The sequence below is a fragment of the Filicampus tigris genome, chromosome 9 (assembly GCF_054856515.1).
Source record: "Filicampus tigris isolate MCC_2025a chromosome 9, RoL_Ftig_1.0, whole genome shotgun sequence".
Classification (NCBI taxonomy): Eukaryota; Metazoa; Chordata; class Actinopteri; order Syngnathiformes; family Syngnathidae; genus Filicampus; species Filicampus tigris.
This window is the reverse complement of record NC_141225.1, coordinates 6,956,647-6,978,949: the sequence shown is the minus strand read 5'-3', so window position 1 is coordinate 6,978,949 and position 22,303 is coordinate 6,956,647. Positions and strand designations below refer to the sequence as shown.

The following is a 22,303-nucleotide window of genomic DNA, read 5'->3' as shown; positions in this document are numbered from 1 at the left end:
GCCACCGCCTCGCAACGTTCTTCTTCGTCTCTTATCTACTGTATGTACTCCTTTTACATATTAGTGCCGCCTGGTGTTCAAACTGAGACATTACATACAGTAAATTAAATTCCTCAGAAATGTGTGGACTGTTAGAAACACATGCAGTTGGATGTTAAAATGTCAGTAGTGCCAACTTGTCATTTTAAAAACGTTACGTGAAAATTATGTCCAAGAAAAGCATTTTTTTGTGTTTATGAATGATATTTGATTGAAATAGGACATCCCAATTGCAACACATAACGGCATTATTAAGTATTGGTATACGATATCGGAAAAAGTGCTATTGGTGCATACACACAAACAAACTAACTGGCCTATGGCCCTGCCACGCAGAGCAGAGAAAGGACAAGGAGTAATGGCAGCACCAGACAGTCATTTGCATTTGCTTAAATATTAGTGGATTTTTTGGGAATTTCATTGGTTCATTATCTGCTGAAAAGCTAAGTCATCTACTGCTTTTGTCCATAGGCCAACGCAATGAAAACATTCCTTTGTGACCATCTTGTGACATCTTGGTATCACAATATTACTTTGAAGTGAAATGAGAAATTTCAATTTTCAATTTGCCACCATCTCAAGGCATGGGCGTCATCATGTCATCAACCCAGTCTTCCGAGTTATTGTGACATGCACAGGAAGCCCGCTAACCTGTTTTCCAAGTTTCCGTATGTGGCGGTTTACTATGTGATTACACAAACACTGTAATATTTCACCACACTAATTGAGAACTCAAACCAGGAAGTAATGTGTGTTGTGTTTTTTTTTTTTTTTTTTTTGGTTTAACTTTAGCGCCATCTGCTGGATATGTGCTAGTGTCCCACTAATGCAAAATAGCCACGACTGGACACAAATACAGTACAGTAGTCTTAAATGCTCTAATATGCACAAATGAACACTAAAATGCATCAATATCCAATTGTAGTGCTGTTTTGGAAGACACCATGCATGATTGAAATAGCTCAAAACGAATGAGTGGGCAGAAGAAAATAGATAGTGGGGGGGTTCTGTCACATGACCAAGAGGTGGAGTCAAGTCCACTTGTCCGGCCAATCACATCCCAGGTCTTAACTCCAGGCTGGTTCCAGCCTTTACTAGTCACTTATTGTTCAGGTCGGGGGGTTGGCCGATCTAGTCCGAGGAGAGCCACCTGGACTGAGTGCACCGGCAGGAACCATGATTCGCCCCCGCACTCTCAGAGTAGATTATAATAAAACTGCAAACGTCGTGTGCGTGGTTGGGTCTGCGCTTCACGTGGCCCTGAACAGGTAGGTCAGGAAAAAAAACTCAAAATAATTAGCACTTTTGACATTTCAATTGGGAAATGTTTGAATACACAGGTGCCGCTGCACACGTGATGAGAGCCAATAAAAGAGCTGGGTGTGTCTATGCAAAGATTATAATACTCTGCATTTTTTTATCGGCTCACTTTTGGACAACTTATTTGATACTGTGTTGTAGTTTGCATACTGTATCACATGGGAGCTGTTGTATTTTGGTTTCCTAGCAACATGAGCGGGTCAAATACCAGTAACAGGTCAATCATCTCAATAAATTGGAGTACTGTATTTTGGATAACCTCAGATAAATTAAACATGGGTAATACTTCTCAGAAGGCCAATTCCTACCAAATGTCTACGTTCAAAATAATTTAGATTAACCCAATATTCATTCAATATTCACTTTCATTTTTTTAAAGTCATGATTTACAAAAATGGAAAGTCATTTTTTTAAAATCATGACTTTAAAGCCACGATTTAAAAAAATGAAAAGACCTTTTACTCAAACGAAGTACATAAATAAGCTTTTCTACAATATTCTAATTCATTGAGATGCACCTGTAATAAACATATTGTTAAATCAGGGCCTCTGTGAGATAGCTTATTGTTATTGTTTTGATATAGCTGTCATTTACTGCCCCATGGTTGTGGATCGTAATGCAAGTTCCCAAAGGCCTTCTTCAAAATGCCATTTTGAAGGGAGGATATTATGTATTTGTTTCTTGTTTTTGATATCAATATGGAATGCGCAACTACAAGTCAATACGCGGATGCTGCTGCTGGCAACACAGTAAAACAGGCCTTCTATTGTTACAGTGCAAACACCAGAGACTTTGTTGTCGCATAGAATTGCATTTGCCGTGCCAAACGCCAGCCGACGCAGCACATCCGAGCCGAGAGTGGATTACCCAGCAAATGCAAAGTGGTTCACTCATGTGCAGGGCCAGCCACTGAAATATGTTTCCGTCCAAGTGTGTCCCCTGCCACTGCCACCGGGCCTGCGTATCCACACTTGGATATGCACTGCAAGAATGGTACAAGCAAGCAAGGGCATGTTTAGTTGAGAGAATGTCCCGCGTGGGAGTAATTCCCACCGCAAAACGGCTGCTTCAGGAAAAGAGAGAGGAGATAATGTTGGGATGATAGCGTCTGTTGTGCAAACAAGAGGACGCCGAAGCCCCGAAGGCACCTTGAATCAGGTTTCGCAACAGTGACTCTTGTTAAACATCCTTGTTTATTTTGCTTGTCTTGTGACCTCTTCGCAATTTCCATATATTAGGTATTACGTAAACCACCTTCCATCCACAACATTACCTGCACACTTGTCGAATGAGAGCCAATGGTGTGAAAAATGGAGAGAAATTATGCTTTTGACTGACATGTAATAACTTGTTTAGGCCTCGAGCATCAGACTGTGAAAGAGCCCTAATTACTTTTCCTTACAGTGAATACCGTTTGATGAGGCCTCAACAATGCCAAAATTAAATAACTCTTGACAAAAAGTACTGGGCAGTGAAACCTTCATTACGTGATGATATGCCCCAAAACAGTAATACAGCAATTTAAATTGTAAAAAGTCAAGTCTTTATTCCAAAAACTCAAGCAGCAAACAACAAACAGTTAAATACGAAAGTGCAAAAACTGGGGAACAAAACCCTAACACGTAGGAAATAATTAAAGTGGAAGTTAACCCCCCAAAAATCTTTGCAATAATATGTTTTTGTGTACCTTCACTAGTCTAAACATGCCATTCTGATTAATATTGCATTTGTGGAATATAAATTAAGTCTTCTTTATCACTGCCCGTGCGTACGTCACTGCGTCAATACCGTGCACAATTTGCCTTTTTCCTAGCGCGCAACCCACACGCATTGTTTTGAAAATGTGTTGCAGTTTCACTCCAAGTCAGAGGGTGTCGCTATGGCTGATATTGGCTTGGACACCACAGGGTAGAATTTCTCTGCCTTTTCTCACCAATCCCGGTTGGCGTCTGTACTTTGCCAAACAACGAACAAAGCGACAGCGACAACAATGGAAATTGTGCCTGCTAGAACAAAGGAACCTTGATGACTAGATAATCCATTAACTATATTGTGATATTGATCGAGAGGGCGGCAGCGTAGGTGGAATGTGCGTGTGTAGGCTTGTGGGATCAATAAAGGCATTCTTATCTTATCTTATCTTATGTTTCGACTAGTGGTTCTGCATAAAACATATTCATGTAAAGAACATTTTGGGGTTGATTTCTTCTGTAACCAAAAACTATGGTTCAAGGTGAAACAAATAAATGCACCACAATTAAAGAACACGTGGTTTATGGCAATGTTAAGAGGGAGCAGGGAGGTTTGCCGGGAACACATCAAAACCTCACAGAACAAGGAGCAAAAGGCCCAACAAGGACTGAATCAAAACCAGGAGCAAGGCAGGATGCAAACGGTAATCGGCTCGCACAAAATTAACAAAAGGAATGATTTAGCATCTTCTTGGTGTGGGCGAAGGATTCAGACTGGAAGCTGATTATTACCAATAGCTCCCGGGTGACCCTTGCTCACCCGACTCAGCTCACTTCACCACTTGAAGGAATCAAGAAAGAAACACAACAGCCAACTGACGGAAATGCTTAAAACAAAACATGATATGATCGGGACTAAGCCCTAGAAAAGAAAAGTCTGGACACTCTTTGAAGTCATCGCACTTCTCTGTCATTGGTTCAAATCCATGGTTTATACACCATGTTGCCGACCAGGAAAACACAGACTTCTATGAGCCATACCACAGTGTGTGGCGTATAGTTGTACCAATAAGTTTGGGAGAAGTGCTACATGCACATTTTATCTGTAAGAATGCAAATTTCTCTTTTAACTTTTTAAAGTTTTTGGCCTTTTTTAATTGGATTTTTGTGACTGTTGGCTGGTCCACTAATCCTGGACACCTGTTGTCTAATGCTTTTAAATCTAGGTACGACACTTTTTGCCATACCTATGATGAAGGTCATTTTTCTGAAATCTTTTCTTGCACTGTATGTTCTTATAGTCATTATAGTAAGCTAGTTTTCATTTATTTTCTTCGCTTTTGAATGTCTTTAACTATTTTGTGTGTAAATGCCTTTAAATGTTGTACTTTTAATTATGTGAGGCACACTCTGTTACCTCGTGCATAAATTGTGCTATAAAAATAAAATCGCCTTGCCTAATGTGGTTCACAGGAGCGCACCTCCCAACTCCGGATTCTTCTCAGTCAAATGCACCCCCAATGTTCAGTACAGCATCGTCCCGCCAACCCAGGTGACCTCTCACCTCACCCCCATGTCCCTTGATGGAAAATCAGTGCTGCTCATCTCCATGAGCAGCGCCAGCCAACATGAGAACGACAGCAAGGTAACAGGAAAAGAGTGAAGCTGAATGTGACGGAATGACGACTGTTTTGTGTAAGCCTGCCGTGTGGTTTTATTTTGCAAGCTTTCTGTCCGATACTACGGGCAGAATAAAGAAGTTTTGAGCAATGCCATCCTGCACCTGACAGCACTTGGTATGCTAAAACAACATAATTCAGTGAATTTCTTTTTCATTTCAATCACATGAAATTTGTTTGTTGCCCAGAGATCTCTCTTGATGTGGATGCCGACCGAGATGGCGTTGTGGAGAAAAATAACCCCAATAAGGTGAACCCAATAACAACATTACTACTTTGGGCAAATTGAATTAACCGGTACTGGTATTGGGTAAGTGCCATTCATTTGCAGTCTGGACGCAGAGAGACATCTCTGGAGGCAGTCGCTCAGTCGCCAGTAGTGTCTAAAAACACCGTAAAAGTTACCTACATTTGTTGCAAGTTTTTTTTTTTTAAAAATGCTTGCATTCTCTAGCGTTGCCCTCACTTGTCATGGTAAAAAAAGGCAGGCTCTTTTGACATTTGCATGGGATATAACCACCCACCACAACCAAATGCTTTGAAAAAAATGTGTTCCTCATACTGAAATATTTGGCGCATCTCTCTGTCAGTGTGATGCATTGCAGGTCTGGACAACAGCTAACAACAACCAACTTAATGAACATCATTGTTCAATGACTACTTCCTAAAACAGAGCATTAATGACTTTGTAAAGGCTCATATATTCATGATTACAGGTGTACCAAATAAATTGTCAGTCTGTGTAAAAACCTCGAGGCCAAAGTCTGAATGCAAGTCGCAGCACGATAGCCTGCGTTGTGCTTAAATGATACGTTTCCACTTCATCCATCTGTTGTATGATTTATATGTTGCTGGAGGCACTTAACAGAGAAAGGAATGACAGAGTAAGTTTACATGGAAGGGTAAAGGAAGAAGAAATAATAATCATCAAAATACTACTCCTACACTGATTATACTTTTGCTGTTAGGGATCTTGGAAGTGGGGTCCCGATGGGCATGGAGCCATCCTGTTGGTCAACTGCGACTCAGAGCGACGCTATGCCAAGAAAGTTGACACTGAGGTGGACTACATCTCCAAATTGTCTGGTAAAGAAGATGCACCACCCTCCCTTTCTTTATTCTACTTCAGGGCATATTTCACGAGCATTGTACATACCTACAAAGAGAGCCAATGGTGCTCAGCTTGGATTGATAGTTGAGCTATCTATATTGTGGTTTTCGTTTGTACTGGTGTACAGCTGCATTGTATGAAACTTACTGTAGTTTCTGATACTTTGGTTACTTTATTTATTATCCTTAAATAGGAAATCAATCCAAACACAGTTTTTTCAAGAATATGTTCCCAGCAGGCCCACTAGTTGAAACAGGGCATTCTGATTAATATTGTGTTTGTGGAATATGAGTTAAGCAGCAAAATCCACCCCTTTTTAGCCATCTCAGGGGGCGGCCATTTTGTCACTTCTTTCGACTGAAAATGACATCACAACTGCTCAGGGCTCAGCTAGCGACCAATCACGGCTCAGCTTCAGAAAACAGGTCAGCCGTGATTGGTCGTTGTGAGCAGTTGTGATGTCATTTTCAGTCGACAGAAGTGACAAAATGGCCGCCCGCCCCCAGAGATGGCTAAAAACGTGTGGATTAACTCTTATTCCACAAACGTAATATTTATCAGAATGCCTTGTTTCAATTAGTGGGCTTGCATAGAACATATTCTTGAAAAAATATGTTTGGGTTGACTTCCGCTTTAAGGTGATGTCATGGATGAATATAAAATCATTTGAAAGTGTTTTGGGATCGCGAATTACTCCAACTTTCTCCCACATTCCAAAAACATACGTGTTTGTTTCACTGCAGACTTTAAATTGTTCATTAGTGTGAAAGGTCGTCTTTCCATGTGTACCCTGCCTGGGATATGCTTCAGTTACTAATGAGGACAATCATGTAGAGAAATGGATAGAAGAACTGAAGTGTACCTAATGTTGTGGCCTTTCTTTGCCCGCGCGCAGATCTGCGGGATATGTCCGAGATGGTGCTGCGAACGCGAGGCCCCGCCAAGCTCCCGGACGGCTACAAGCTCACCATGCACATCTCTCAGGGCGATGCGGAAAGCATCAGGGTCTACAGGCCCAGACCTCACTCATACAGCAATTTTGTGTGTGAGTAAAAAAACGGACGCGTCGTGAGTCGTGTGAGCCGACTGAATCAAAAACCATGTTTCTTTATTTCAGCCGGCGTATCGGGCGGCTTTACGAGAGTGCTGGCCAGCCAGGTGTTGTCCGGCCAGGTGCCGTACATCGGGGGTGTAGCCGAGACTAGCTTTTACGTGGAGGGTCTCAGGTTTCCAGACAAAGACTTTGACGGGCTCATCACTATCAACCTTAGCCTGCTGGAGCCCATCTGTAGAGTGAGAGCTTCTCAGTTTTAAAGCAACAATATGAAATTGTCCCTGAAAAGCTCCAGTATCATGTTTTTCTAAGCCAACGTCTCACTTATGTTGACAGGGTCTTCCCGAGACCCCCATTTTCACAGACACCGTCGTCTTCAGAGTGGCGCCGTGGATCATGACGCCAAACACCCTGCGGCCTGTTGAGGTGTTTGTGTGCAGGTAAAAAAAATCAACAAACAGCATATATCCATGACAATAGTTTCTTCTCGTTTTTTTTGCCAAAGATTTTCTTTAATCTTTTTCGCTGTCTGCTGCTCAGCACGTCGGACAACTATGGCTTCCTGAAGGGAATGAAGAGTCTTGTGACAACTAGCGGCTACAAACTCAACATCTGTCACGAGTACTTGAACAGAGGAGACCGCTGGATGCAAGTAAGATAATGAAATCTGTTATCGTTTTTGTTTATTTTTGATTGGGTATTCATGTCTAAATCCAATTCTCAACTGTAGTCTGCAACCCTTTAACATGGTAGCCAGCGGGCAGGCAGGCAGGCACATACTGTAACAGAAAGGCTTCGATTTTTTTGGTCTTTTTTTTTTCTTTTTTTTTTTTTTTTTTTACTGTGGTCGTCACTTGCAGAATTCACAGGGCACAAGCCTCATGTGGGTGGCTGGTGAGCCGGAGCCTATCCAAGTTGACTTTCAGCGAGATGTGGGATATACCCTGGACTGGTCGCCAGCCAATCACAGGGCACCAAAGGACAAACACATTCATATTTGCACCAATTTAGAGTCTTTAATCAACCTAACATACATGTTTTTGCAATGTAGAAAAAACCCAGAAACGCCTCACACTAATTCAGGGAGGACATACAAACAATACATACTGTAGGAAGTCCAGACCTGAGATTTGAACCGAGGACCTCAGCAAAGTGAGGCAGACGTGCAAACCACGAGTCCATAGGTCACTGTGCTTCCATTTGGTCTATTTGAAATAAATTTAAGGCCGTTTTTCCCTAGGATGAGCTGGAGTTCGGTTACATTGAAGCGCCGCATCAACGCTTTCCAGTGGTCCTGGATTCCCCCAGAGATGGAAAACTTTTGGACTTTCCGTACAGTGAGCTTCTGGTGAGCGATATCTTCCTCGAATGCTAAATGTTCAACATTAAAGTCCCTGTAAAGTGAAAATAAATATTTTGCACATAAATTTGACACAACACAGAGAATAATGTAACCTTGCCAAATTTGAATCTTAAAAAAAAAATCATCTAGTATATAAAATGAGTCTTCAGAATCATGAAAAATCAAGCCTTTCTCTCTGCTCTCAAGTGCTGTGAGTGAGTGCCTGAATTTTCTGAAACTACACCCTACTCAATTATCAATTAAATCCCACTCCTACAACGTGGACAAATTGATGCTACTTCGTCTAGCATCTTTCTTGTGCCTACACAGAAGACACAAGAACATATTTGAGCTGTGAAAATATATCTGCTTAAATCCTCCAGTGGCTAGAGCATATCCCACCGGGTTTTCGCGGGGCTTTCCCACGCTGCGACAATGAGGCACTACATCAGCATGAAGCCCCTGCCCCCACCCCCCTTCTTTTTCTGCTTTCTTTCGGAGATGTGCGCAGATTCATGGCTGACAACAAGGCACTCTAAGTGGCAATGCTAATGCCCTACCTGAAGGGAAGATGCGTTTTCAGAGTGTAGGCATAGCTAGTTAGCTAATTGCATGTTGCATCTGCGCCAGATAACCGCTAAGGCGAAGTTATGGTGCTCAAATTCTTATATCGTGTCGGAAGCGTCCCCAACTTTCCGTTCTGCATATTTAATCGACCCAGGTGGTCCTGGCCCGTCCCTCGTCGGCGAGAGCCAATCGGCAACGAGAACATAATTTTCACGCCGCACGAGCAGACACGCCGACAAACTAAGAAAAAATATCAAACAAAAAAACTGACACACACGCACGCCCAGAGTGGTGATCGGTGAGATAAAAAGAATACGGGGAACATGTCATTGCGTCCGTGGGACTGCAAGGTACACAACACTCTCTTAATGTTTTATTTTTTCCATACTCGACCGCGTGTCAGGAGTGCAGCACCTGCGTGTGGCGTGGTATCGGTTAAGTCCGTTCTCGACGCCGGTTGGCTGACCGACTGGGATCACGTGGGTCGATTAAATATGCAGGATGGAAACTCTGGGACGGAGGGACGATGCCCAGCTCTGGCGGGAAGGAGTACTCATGCCTGCATGATAACCAATCACTGGGCCCTTTTTTAGCAATGCCTGAGAAATCAGGATAACTAACTAGTGAAAAACAGTTTAACGCTATATCGGCACAGCTCTCTTACTAGCTCTCAGTCTTTACACCTTTTCAGTAATTATCTTTAAACACGTACTGTGTATTGTATTTAGAAACACATCTTGGAATTCACTTTACAGGGTCTTTCAGTTTTGCATTTGTAAACAATCCTTTCAGGGTCCTGACTTTGGCTATGTGACCAGAGTGGCCCTGAGGAAAGACGTGAGCAGTCTGGACTCGTTCGGCAACCTCGAAGTCAGTCCTCCCGTCACAGTCAACGGCAAAGAGTATCCATTGGGAAGAATCATCATCGGCGTGGCATTTCCCACGTAGGCCTGCTTCTGATCTCTTTTCTTTTTGGTGGAAAACTTACACGTAACAGAGGATTTCTGAAGACATTTGTCTTTTGTTTAAGAACCACCAAAGGACGGAACATGACCAAAGTGGTTCAGGACTTCCTGTGGGCCCAGAAGGTCCAAGAGCCTATTGCATTGTTTTCTGACTGGCTGGTCGTCGGCCATGTGGATGAATTCATGACCTTTGTTCCTGCGCCAGACAGGAAGGTAAACCCAATAGATGTTTTAGGCTAGATTTACACCACACGGTTGAAGTGACACAATTCTGATTTTTTTTTTTATGGGGGATATGCATGGTGCATGGCAGTGTAAATTGGAAAAAAAAAATAGAATTAGATACCTGCAGATGGTTTTCAAGACTCTTCAAAATGTTGGTATGCTGCATTCATGAGGGAAAGGAACCAAACCTTGTAGTAAGTAGCAAGAAACAAACATGTAATTGATCCCCACACTATATTTTTTCAATAATTCCCCGATATAAATAGTTTGTTTAATAGAAATAGAGAAATGTTTGTACAATTTCAAGTTTTACAACATCCTTCCGTCTACTGACTTTGGTGCTATTCTATTTGATCCACATTGCTAACATGCCATGTTGCAAACTCTCAGACATTGTTGTCTTTTTTAATCTGTTGTGCCTTGCAGGGCTTTCGGCTGCTGCTGGCCAGTCCGGACGCGGGCTACAAGCTATTCAGAGGCCTCAAGAACAACGGTCATGGGCAGGCCAAACTCTTTGAGGGTACGTCTGTCCTGTACTACAGTTTTGTTTTTGTCCTCAAATTGCAAAGCAATTTACTTCCTCAAAGGGCGGAATGACCAAGAGCCAATCACCGTGGACGACATACTCAAAGACGAAGGTTTCCAAGCTGAGAACAACTACGTTCAGGTGAGTAGGGTTATGAAATCACTGGGGCGGGGGTGCGATGAAAGAAGGAAGAATTTTCCTCCAGGGGAACTGTGGCACTCCCGTGGATGCCTCAGAGTGCATCGTGGCCTGGCATAATTCTGCTGACGGCCTGCTGAATCGTAACGGCGCCAACACAATGAGACATGATGGCCACAAGACGCCACATACTGTATCGGCAACTACCAATAAGAGGAATGCAGTTTTCCATTTTAAATCCAGGAGAGCAGCGACCAAATCAGAGCAAAGCCTATTTACGAAGCAAATATTTGGGAGAAATTCAACCGTTTTACATGTTTGGCGTTTCAAGACCAGCTGAAATTGCTTGAAAAATTATCCTGCAAACCCAATTGCAAAGGCAGCAGTCAAGGCATCTGATTGTACAGGGTGTTTCATCAGTCTATGTCACTTTACGTTACCTTATATCTCAATAACTGTTGGTGTGAAAACCTAACTTATTTTTCCTGAAAGCGATTGATCTTAAATTTTTGAGTACAGAAATTCAAGAAACAAATGTTCAGTATGCAAGCCGTTGGTTACACGGCATACACATTGTTGATGAGATCTGAAGCTGTGGACTGGTTCTTCTGATTGACTCTCGGGGGCTTCACTGGAAGGTATTTTAAACTTTCAGTTGAAGGCGGTGGGAGTCCAGTTCTTCAGGGGCACAAACACTTCTCCTCCTTAAACGTTGCATGTTATTTCTAAGTAGTACATTTGTCTGGTGACTGCTTTGAAAATTCTGTCCGAAGTCTGCGTTGAACAAGTGTCCATCCATCCATCCAGTATCTATACCACTTATCCTCTCAAGGGTTGCGGGAGTGCTGGAGCCTATCCCAGCTGTGTCCACGACTCATTATTTACACTCAAAACACCGTCTTTCCACTGAACGACATTACCAGCAAATCAGTGCAAACCACAATTAATGCAACGAGTAAAAACATTTTGTGATGTGACAATGACCTGAGAAGACCACCGCAGCACAGAACTTGAACATTTCACCTTTCAAGCCAAACCGTTTTTATCTTGATAACCTTGCCAGTCCCTAAGATGTGAGTTTTTGTAAAGTGACACAGATTTAAGAAACACACTGTCTATTTGTTACGGCAACAAACACAGTCAAGCAACAAGGGTGGGCAAGTGAATCTTTGCCTTTTAAAGGCAGCTGATTGTAATATGATGATGATGGCAGGTGTGCTGAACAAGGGACCACCCACCAGCGCTCACTCAGGTACTGAAAAAAACAACCAAAAAGAACAACCTGAGAGCAGAGACATGGCACTATTCTAATTTTTCTTTTTTCTTTTATGCACTGCAATTTGCTGCAGTTGATATGGAAGTGCTGTAGAAATACATTTGAGTTGACAGTTATTTTCTTTCATGTGCCCTTTTGTTCAGAGCTGCATCGACTGGAACCGAGACGTGCTGAAGCGAGAGCTGGGCCTGGATGACGCCGATATCGTCGACCTGCCGATCCTCTTCAAGTTAGAACAGGACGTTGATCACGAGTTCCGAGCAGTTGCCTTCTACCCCGACATGGTACACTGAAAATCATTGGAGTGATTTACCTGGAAAAAACTAGGATTTTTTTTTCATATGCTGTATTTTTCGTGTCAACCATCGAATATCCTGTGCTGGCCCACTGGCCCACGGAATTAACACGATTTACCCAACAATAGGCAAAGCGTGGCTTTCATGTCTTCTGTGTGTAAAAATCTAACTAAATATATTTTGCGTTTCTGTAACAGAAAATAAAATACTGATGTAAAATAATTACTCACTCTGTCTGCGTTGACCAAAATACAGCGTTGACCGAAAAATACAGCCACAAAACGCAGCTACACTAAGTAATTCAGAACAATCATCTTTTCCGAAGAATCCATCTTTTTTCACAACATAATAAAAATGTAGAATCAGAAACAAAGGGCCTAACATGCATTGGCCGACATGATGTAGAAGCAGCGACTTTATTCTGTCATAATACAGAATTCCAGCATGAAGGCCTACATGTACTATTTTGTCAAAATAGCCAATGGATCAAGAATGCTATTATATTGGTTTTTATTATCCAGGTGAACATGATTGTGCTGGGGAAAACTCTGGGCATTCCCAAGCCCTTCGGCCCCAAGGTGAACGGCCGCTGCGCCCTGGAGGCGGAGATGTGCTCCCTGATGGAGGGCTTGGGACTCACCTGCACCTTCATCGACGACTTTGCCTCCTACCACCGCCTCCTAGGTGAGGTCCACTGCGGCTCCAACGTGCGGAGAGAAGGGTTTGACTTCAAGTGGTGGGACCTGGACATGTGAATTGAGTAACCCAGGACTGGAAAGCATCACAGCGGTGGTCTTTAATTTCATTAAACATCTCTGTTGTCTTTATTTACAATGAGGATGCAAAGCAATACTGTATGTACAAGAGCGAGTCTTTTCAACAAGCATAAAGTAACAGAAATACAATCATTTTTAAACAGAGCGCACCTTTCCGATCGACCACAGTTAGAAAGCACGAGCCAGACGCATGGATGTGCTATTCTGTTGACCCACAAGGAGGCGCAAGCCATCTACGCTTCAATTGAGCATGTTCAGTTCAAGTCAAATAAAAAGGTTTGGACTCAGTAATTTGAGGGTTGTTGCCGCCCCTGCATTTTCCCAACCCTTTTACACAAATGGGGAAAGTACAGTTGATCTGCAAAGTAAAAGGAAGCATGATGTGCCTGTGTGTTACATTCAGGAACCTCTGGAAAGACGAGTGCTCACGAGACACAATCATTTGGAAAGGCAACCTCAAGATTAGTCACAGTGTTGTTCCAAAAAATCCACGTAACCACAAACTAAGGATTTTCTATGGAAAGCCATTTGTGCATTTGTTTGATGTTCTACTCATCCACTCACTTGCCCGTGTACAAGTACGGCGATTCAGCACACTACTGCTAACATTTTTTCCACTGCTGCTTTCCAGCTCCTGTATGACATTTCTACGCATAAGTACTGTAGAACGAAAACGTTACTAGAGAAGCAAAACTGTGCACTTGTTGACAACTGCGTTACTAAGTAGCCTACTGCTGGTGTCATAACATATTACTAACTAGTCAACAACCAACAAGATAATAACCCACAACAATAATATGGAACTGAGAAGAAAGGAAGGGGAACGTTACCAGAACCAAGTATATAAACCAACACGTAACATTTAGACGACGTCACGAAAAGTTGCCATTGTGACCAGCGAGCAGCCAAATCCCTACAAAACGTAACTGCCAGGAAACGTTATTAACGTTCCCAGACCGTGCACTAGTGCACAGAAATGTCATACACTAGTGAAAAAAAAATCATTAGTAAGACAGTCATTCAACGAGATTGCTAACGTGTCTTCTTGGTGGCTCTTCTTGACGGCTAATTCAGCGCATTAGCAGTACAACGAATACATGCGCAAACGGCTTTCCATAAGTGATCTATGTCGCAACTATTTGACACTTGAGAGTAAAAAAATGTGCACACTGCACGCGCAGGAGAATAAAACGGGAATCACAGGTACAACCAACGTGGCACCAGAGCATTTTTTTTTTTTTTTGGTCAAGCAAGTTGACACCATGCACAGTTGCACCCCCACAAACACACACAAACGGTTGAAAATGCTTTGTTGCTAGTCGAGGCACCACAGTAAATATGACTTTTTCTTTTTTTTTTAACTGCCATTATACCATCAGTGTACAGTCTACATTGAGATAATTGTGTACCTTTCTATGGACATATTAATTTTATTTAAATGCTTCTGTTGTCATACAAGCAAGTGGCCTCAATCCCGAAGGAAGCCGACGTGAAAAATGCTGTTGATTCTTCAAATGAACGTAAAACAAGGGTGTCACACTGATGCTCAACAGTTCAATAAACCAAACACTTCCAACCAACGTCTTTCAGTTTCTTTCAATCGAAATCTTCAAAGCCAGGATGAAGTTGCGCACTGATACAGTGGTGAGGATGCTGCATGGCCTTTAAATGATTTTTGGGAGCAGGAACGAGGACCCGATGTGATGTCCTCCGTGCTTCCGTTGGAGTCTTGTCGGGACGGCTGGCGGATCCAAAGCGAACACTTCCGGGAAAGTTCTACGGACCTTGTCTCAAAGTCAATCTCGGTCAGGTCCAGGAGGCAGTGTGACCCATTTCCTTGCTTCTGAGGTGTGGTGCCTCTCCAAGAAATGCTGCAAAAGAAATAGACGAAAGCAGAAGGGTAAAAACTGCCGCCTTTCCCACAGCATGGTACCACCTACTCAGCTTGTCATGCTCTACTTGCTAATGATGCGTTTCCACTGGCAAACTAAGTACTCCGTAATATATCATCTGGACCAATTCTTAATCAATATGTACTGTATCTAAAGACATGGCAAAAACCTAAGCAACTGAAAACCGGAGCTGGGCATTTTACTAAAAATTGAGCGTCCGTCAACCGGAGTGTACCCTCCCGTCATCTGTCATTTTTCCCGTGGGGAAAAAAATAGTACCCATCTATAGGACCGTCTGCCTCTATTTTTAAACGGCTGTCCGATTAAACTGTCACCCCCCGGCTTCCGTCAGTGATTATAAACTACTTAAAAAAAAAAAAAGACAACAACCCAGAAAGTTGGGTCAAATTGACTCAAGTAGTGGATTGGTCCATTTTTGACCCAGAATTAACTACCGGTAACTAGAATGCTACACTGCAGTAAGAACTGAGACAGACTGAGCCAAATCCTTTCTGCACCACATGGCACAAACGAAAGTGGCGCAAGAAAATGTTGACTGTGATTGCCTGTTAAGCACATTCCCGCCATGTTTGATCAAGTAAATATGCCCCCGATGATTGACCTGAAATTGATTGATTTGAGCTCTACTCCTACTGTACCCCTACAAATGCCTTACAAAGAAGGATTAGTCAATCAAGTGAGTCACGGGGGAAGTAAAATAAAACAGGAAATGAGTCAAATGAATGAAGTGGAAAGCAGCGTCTAACCTGACAATGGACGTTGATGCGGTGAGTCAGTGGTGTGTGGCTAACAGTTCTGTGTGAGAAAACACACAATAGTTCAATATCAACTTATAGTCATATTTTAAAAAATGTACTTCTCAAAAGGACTGGTCGTCTTTATACCGAGGACTTGTGCTCCAGCGGCGGGCGCTCCGACCTGGAGCGGCTGTCTGTCGCTTTTGACTCAGGTCCCCTGGGCCCATCACTTTGATGCTGGAGTCGAGACGAAGGAGGATGTGCTGCTGTTCAAACACACAATACAAATGAATATAGTGCTCCCTACAGATACGTGGTTAATTTGTTCCGTGATCCTAACTCCTATCTCGTCTCATCTCCTCTTAGCTCATCAGTGCTGCACTAATATTAGTCATTCTTCGCAGAGGATCGAGAATGACTCTGAGTGTTGTTGTCTCCACCGTTTGGAGTTCAAGCCGTTGCTTTAAGGGTTTTAGCACTGCAACATAGACCCTAGTTAGCTTTAGCATTGAGCTCGTGGATGAAAAGGCTAGCTATGTGTGGTTGTTTTAAACACATGCAAATTTCCCTTTCCAGTCAACAACCACTCCTCCCTCTCCTCTCCACGCTGGCGACAAAAGTCTTCAGCAATGGTAAAAGTAAAGTTAATGTTCAATTAGTCATTTCAATAGTCATTTATATGTTTTTCACATGTTTTTTGTTTGTAAACTATAGTTATTCTCTGTTATTTTTGAGTAATATTTTAAGTGGAACACATTAACTGGATTAACATTTCCTACGGGAAACATCCTTTCAGTTTTCATATGAGTCGGTAGTACTCAGACAGTTTAGATTGGATTAATCATGAAAACAGGTTACACTGTATACATTTATTGTAATATTTTGATGAAAAAATGTCATTAACACGTTAGAAAGAATGTGTAAACTTGTAAACACATAAAAACACAGCACCAAAAAGATCAATAACTAGTACACTATCTATATTTTGTTGAATATCTATAGCAGTCTTTTTCAAACTTTTTTGAGTCAAGGCACATTTATTTAATTGAAAAAATCCCGCGGCACACCACCAGCTGAAAAAAAAGCTTATTTTAACAATATAAGTGTTATATTGTTTATATAAGTTTTTGTTAACATTGAAGAATTATGTTATATTATAACGTCTTGAATAGGAATAAAAAAAAACACAAAGCAAAAAGTATTTTATAATGTTTCATATTGATACTTCCTGAGTGTGAAACATGGGCCTGTTTGGATAAACATGCGTCACTAATTCGCTTGTCTCTAAACAAAGACAATTAGCTACCTGCTGCTGCTGCTGCTACCTACTGGTATGGAAGAGTACTACAATGTAGTCAAGACATGATTACGCTGCCAGGCGCAAGACCGCACAGGCACACAAATTAGATAAGTTCCCACGGCACACCTGACAATATCTGGTGTGCCGTGGCACAGAGTTTGAAAAACACTGAGATAACAAATGGTTGCAATAGTCTGACACACCACTGATGTATTCACCGTATAAAACATACATACTACTATACTACATACATACTCACCTGAGAATCCTGCTTGGCTCATACTGAGCGATCCATCATCTAGAGAGTCTCTATTGAGTGGCGTCATGGCCGACACACTTTCCTGCAAGGAGGTTAGAAATGTACATTATTATTCACATTTATTTGATATATATTTGTTTTTTTTTATTATGAAGTCATGAATTGATCAACATATTATTTTAAATAACACAAAAAAATGTAACACTATTTTATCATATGAACCTTTTTTTTTCCTACAAATGACCCCGTGTCCACCCCGTCCACCTTGCAAGTGTACCTAATGTTGTGTCCAAAGGGCGTACACGGCACTCACCAGTCCCGTGTCGTACTCATCGTCAGCCTCGTGCTCCTCCACGACGCTGGCGAAGCTGCTGGCGTTGGAGGAGGAGCGGGAAAGATCCTGAGCCTCTGGGATTGACGGCGCCCTGCAACACATGACCAAACTACACGCACTATGTCACTCGGACCACTCATACAAACCTCCATTTGGGCCTATTGATTATTCTTAATGAAAGGGTAATGGGAGTGGGAGAGGCATTAAACTGACGAGCTACCTGTTCTTGGCAGGAGTAAACTCAGGAGAGCTGTGATTGGACGAGTTGTCTGATTTATTTTCCTGGGAGATGTGGCCGCTGTCGGACGTCCTTTGGGTGCATGGCGACACGTCCCGGCTGCAGAGTGACATTGACACAAAACCAAGAAATGTCACAACTCAGCAAATTTAAATGCAACACCAAATTACCAATTGGTCGCATATTTCTAAAAATCTTGTTATTCCGTGACAATTTAATAAACATATACAAGAGTGACATCTTTGCAAATAGTGGCCTCTGCTGTGATAAATACCTCACCTCAAATATTGATGCCACTTAATGTCATCTACATAACATAGTCCGCACAGAAAACATGGCATCTGTAAAGCTGATTTTATACCAGATTGCAAAACCAAGAAATGTCACAACTCAGCAAATTTAAATGCAACACCAAATTACCAATTGGTCGCACATTTCTAAAAATCTTGTTATTCCGTGACAATTTAATAAACATATACAAGAGTGACATCTTTGCAAATAGTGGCCTCTGCTGTGATAAATACCTCACCTCAAATATTGATGCCACTTAATGTCATTTACATAACATAGTCCGCACAGAAAACATGGCATCTGTAAAGCTGATTTTATACCAGATTGCAAAACCAAGAAATGTCACAACTCAGCAAATTTAAATGCAACACCAAATTACCAATTGGTCGCACATTTCTAAAAATCTTGTTATTCCGTGACAATTTAATAAACATATACAAGAGTGACATCTTTGCAAATAGTGGCCTCTGCTGTGATAAATACCTCACCTCAAATATTGATGCCACTTAATGTCATCTACATAACATAGTCCGCACAGAAAACATGGCATCTGTAAAGCTGATTTTATACCAGATTGCAATACATTATATAAAAGCATACAAAAAGCTTTGTCTTTTGAGCATAAACTTGAGATACTATTGCCACTCCCAGATGAGGCTTACTGTTAAACTAAACTTAAGACAATGACAATCACACATTGTGTTTTTCAAACAACTAACCAACTTTTCCTTAGGCACGCTTAAATTCTAAGAAAAAATGGAAAATGCCATAGTTGTGGTGTAACCTTTCGGTGATGGATATTTGAACTCTAAAGGTGACGCAACACATGAAGACAGAGAACCACAATACTCACAGGTAATGTACCCTCCAAGCTGCATGCTCTCACCCTCTCAGTGCACAGCAAATGTATGCAGTGCATCAAGAAAGGGAAATCTTGAGCTGCATTGGCATTTTACATTTTCAAATTTGCTTCATACAAGGAAAATGAAAAGTTTATTTGGCACATAGACTGAAATGCACACTATGTCGTCTAATCATTGTCACGTGGACCATGCTCTCCGGCGAAGATGCACATGGTTAATGTAACCTAGTCTCGGGTCCCGTATGCAGCTTCTTTATATTTATATTAATGTTTACTAATATAACATTAAACCTGCGGAGGGTTTGGTCTCACTACTGTCAAGTTGTGGCTTCTTAGCATGATGACAAGGGCAATATGTGCTAACTGTTCTGCCTGATAGAACAAAACCGACGTCGGAGGTCGTGAAGCGTCGTGGCATCTTTAAGCGCCGTCAGTGTGGTGTAGTGGCCACCGTCGAAGTGTCGTAACCCGTCTGTAAGCGTCATGGGGGCGTTTACGTATGTTGAATCGGCATCGCAAGGCGTGACAATTGGTCACTCTGATTGGCTGTTAGCTAGCAAATCAGCACTTGGAGCACCAACGGGAAGTGACAAATGGGGAAAAACAGTGAGCACGCCTCCGCTGCCTTAATCTTCTTACAAGTACAAGAGCGAGGGTTGACAACGTAAGTATTTCACAATACCGTGTCAAGAACATGATGGTTTACTTCGCGTGGCAGTTCATCGTGAGCGAAGAATATAGCAATGCATGAGCGATGGAAGAGCGCATTTTGACTGGCTCCGTCCAGGGCCATAGCTGGTCATTTGTATGCCCCGGGCAAACATAGTCAGAGCCCCGCACCCTTCTGTACTTTTGCTCATTTTTGACAAAATGTGAGTTATGTAATATAGGCCAAACTATGCAAGTAAATACACATCCATAAAACATTATACTCAAACAATAGTTGTAGATTTCTGTTGTCATGAAAACCAATCGAAGGTAATACGAGCACCAGCGCATCTGCAAAGTCGTGAATCGAAACAGTGTTGATACTTGACTTTAATTTAATCCCACTTGAAACAAAGCATTAAGCGGACATTTGTGGTGAAAGTAATAATTCTGAAATGCAGATGGGACATTTGTGACACGTGTCAATGACATGACATCATCCTTAGCTGATGTCTCTATCAAATGATGACATCGAGGAGCAATCGTCTCATTAAACCAAAACATTTTTTGGGGTAGTGGGGTAAAACAGCTCCTCCCTTCTCAATGAAATTTCTGGTGGGCGGTACTACTACGTAAACAGAGGCATGAGGACCTAGGAATGTGTAATTGGAGGATTGAGATGAGCCCATAATCAATGCAATCCGCTCGAAGCAACTCCCGCGAACAAACACGCAAGACACGCAGCCCGTGTTTCCGAACATTGCTCACAGACATATTGTTTATCCTCTGTAAAAAACCTTAATTATTGCAGCTTAGTGAGTCATTGGTACCTCCTTTCTTGGACCTCCTGGATATTCTCGATGCCGATGGCGCTGCTTCGGCGGGAACTGAAGGGTCCGGACTTCTTCCTGGTGGGACTTTTCCCAGGAATGATCAGGGACTGCCACACGGGGAGAGGACAGTCAGACGCACTCAATGCCAACATGAACACAACATGCTAGGCTAGGCTAATAGTGGTTTGAGGGCATCTCATGCTATGTTCATGTAGAATGCTCGTCTTTATCAGTCTAAACAGGAGTACAAAATGACAAAATGGCAAAAACAAAGTTAAAAGTAGCCATCAAAGCATCACAGTACACGGGAGATACATTAGCTGCAAACGTCTGAGCACACCAAAAATGGAGAAAAACACTGAACAAGAAGGGAGAAATAAGCATGAACCTCTTCTATTGTTCCTATCCCTATGGCGCTGCCTCGCCGGCCGTATTTACCGGGACTTTTCCCCGGGACGAGCAATGACTGAGGCACACAAAGGTAGGACGGGACGGGAGAGAAGAAAACACATGGCAGGTTGAAAAGCAAAATAAACAACACATTGTAAAATCTCATGCGTACAACACACGATAACACACAAAAGCAGCCGGTCACACAAATCATTAAACACAGGCAAGCTTTTTTTTTTTTAAACCAATTTAAGAGATGCTCAAGCGTTGATAACCAATTTTTAGACTTGTATGACAAGTGAAATATTAAAAAAAGAATGTTATTCACATTATGCCTTGGTTGTCTGTCATAATGCTTAATATATTTAATATTTACAGAGGTTAACTTGTCTTACACTTGATGTGGTAATGGAAAAATATTACTTCAAAAAACAGCTTCTACAGTTGATGTTCTAAATGTAAATTATTTTCAAAAGATATACCAATAAAAAAAAAAGACAATAAAGGCCTCAATAGTTGCTGAACTGACTATTGTCATTTTCTCATTTGTCTAAGATATTTAACATTTATTTATGTTTTACACTTATATGATAATTTCAAACACCTCCCCAGACATACTTTATTAAATACATTGGACCACCACATTAGCAACACCTTCCCATTTCAAATATATTGTGCCATTTTAAACATTTACAAAAACAGATTATTTTTTTAACGTTTTAAAAAGATAAGAAGATATTTCTGATTTTATTATTGTTTGTTTTCATTACTTTATTTGTTTGCTCTCACCAAATATATTGGCCTGTTTTACAATTTACAAAGCAATAAAAAAAAGCTTACATTTATATTTTTTTGTAATAGAATAAAAAAATAAAAATAAAACAAGAATAGACTAAAACCTCTTTTATCTTGCTCATATCATCCTTTTCTCAATATTTATTTTATGTTTTTCAATTATTTTTCAATTGGCAGACACCTCTGTATACAAGCTATAATATAAATATGGTGGCCCAAGTGATGGTGCAAAGGGCTCAAATGGGCATAAGTGTTCAGTGTTTCTTCTTAAAGTAACAGAACAAAAAGTTTGATAAAGGTTGCATAATGACAGTTCCATCCTGGAACATATTTCTCATGGAAACAACGGTCTCTTAATCCGAACAAATTGAATTAGACCAATGGAGGTTGTTCTGTTGTATCATTACATCTATTATTCATTCTGTATATTATTATAAGACTGAGTGCAATATCATGATTGTAAACTCCCAGTACAATAAGTTGAACTTCTTTATCAGTTTGTCCGAAACACTCCTTGAGGTTACATTAAGGACAATTTTACTGGGGGCAAGGTCCTGTTTACAGGGATTCCTCGGTTTATGCTGGCGTTCCAGACCATTCCTATGGGGGCGATATTACCCGTAAATCGGAAACCGCTGTACTCTACCACTAACCTTTGCCAACACAGTGGTTAAGTCATAATTATAGTAAATTTTTG

The 22,303-nt window shown here is 41.5% G+C and overlaps 2 protein-coding genes across 20 annotated transcripts in view; one reads left to right on the top strand and one right to left on the bottom strand.

The window, feature by feature from the left end:
* The first annotated feature begins 1,153 nt into the window (after window positions 1-1,153).
* padi2 (peptidyl arginine deiminase, type II) lies at window positions 1,154-14,586 on the top strand. Its single transcript, XM_086040059.1, has 16 exons — window positions 1,154-1,307; window positions 4,525-4,696; window positions 4,778-4,847; window positions 4,919-4,980; window positions 5,699-5,816; window positions 6,737-6,886; window positions 6,959-7,134; window positions 7,232-7,335; window positions 7,436-7,547; window positions 8,136-8,243; window positions 9,597-9,748; window positions 9,835-9,982; window positions 10,421-10,514; window positions 10,582-10,661; window positions 12,078-12,218; window positions 12,752-14,586. The coding sequence occupies exons 1-16, from the start codon at window positions 1,216-1,218 to the stop codon at window positions 12,983-12,985; spliced, it is 2,013 nt and encodes a 670-aa protein (XP_085896185.1). The 5' UTR covers window positions 1,154-1,215; the 3' UTR covers window positions 12,986-14,586.
* rap1gapb (RAP1 GTPase activating protein b) overlaps window positions 13,026-22,303 on the bottom strand; it is a 126,827-nt gene continuing 117,549 nt past the window's right edge. For 12 of the 19 annotated variants that reach the window (XM_086040041.1, XM_086040053.1, XM_086040040.1 and 9 more), the window contains 8 exons: window positions 20,810-20,887; window positions 20,419-20,528; window positions 17,770-17,886; window positions 17,529-17,658; window positions 17,216-17,297; window positions 15,804-15,922; window positions 15,666-15,714; window positions 13,026-14,877 (listed from right to left, as the gene is read on the bottom strand). In XM_086040041.1, coding sequence (XP_085896167.1) covers window positions 15,706-15,714; window positions 15,804-15,922; window positions 17,216-17,297; window positions 17,529-17,658; window positions 17,770-17,886; window positions 20,419-20,528; window positions 20,810-20,887 — 645 coding nt within the window. In that variant the 3' untranslated portion in view covers window positions 13,026-14,877; window positions 15,666-15,705. The remainder of the gene's footprint in view (window positions 14,878-15,665; window positions 15,715-15,803; window positions 15,923-17,215; window positions 17,298-17,528; window positions 17,659-17,769; window positions 17,887-20,418; window positions 20,529-20,809; window positions 20,888-22,303) is intronic. The other 7 variants (XM_086040044.1, XM_086040058.1, XM_086040048.1 and 4 more) reach the window with 5 other exon arrangements.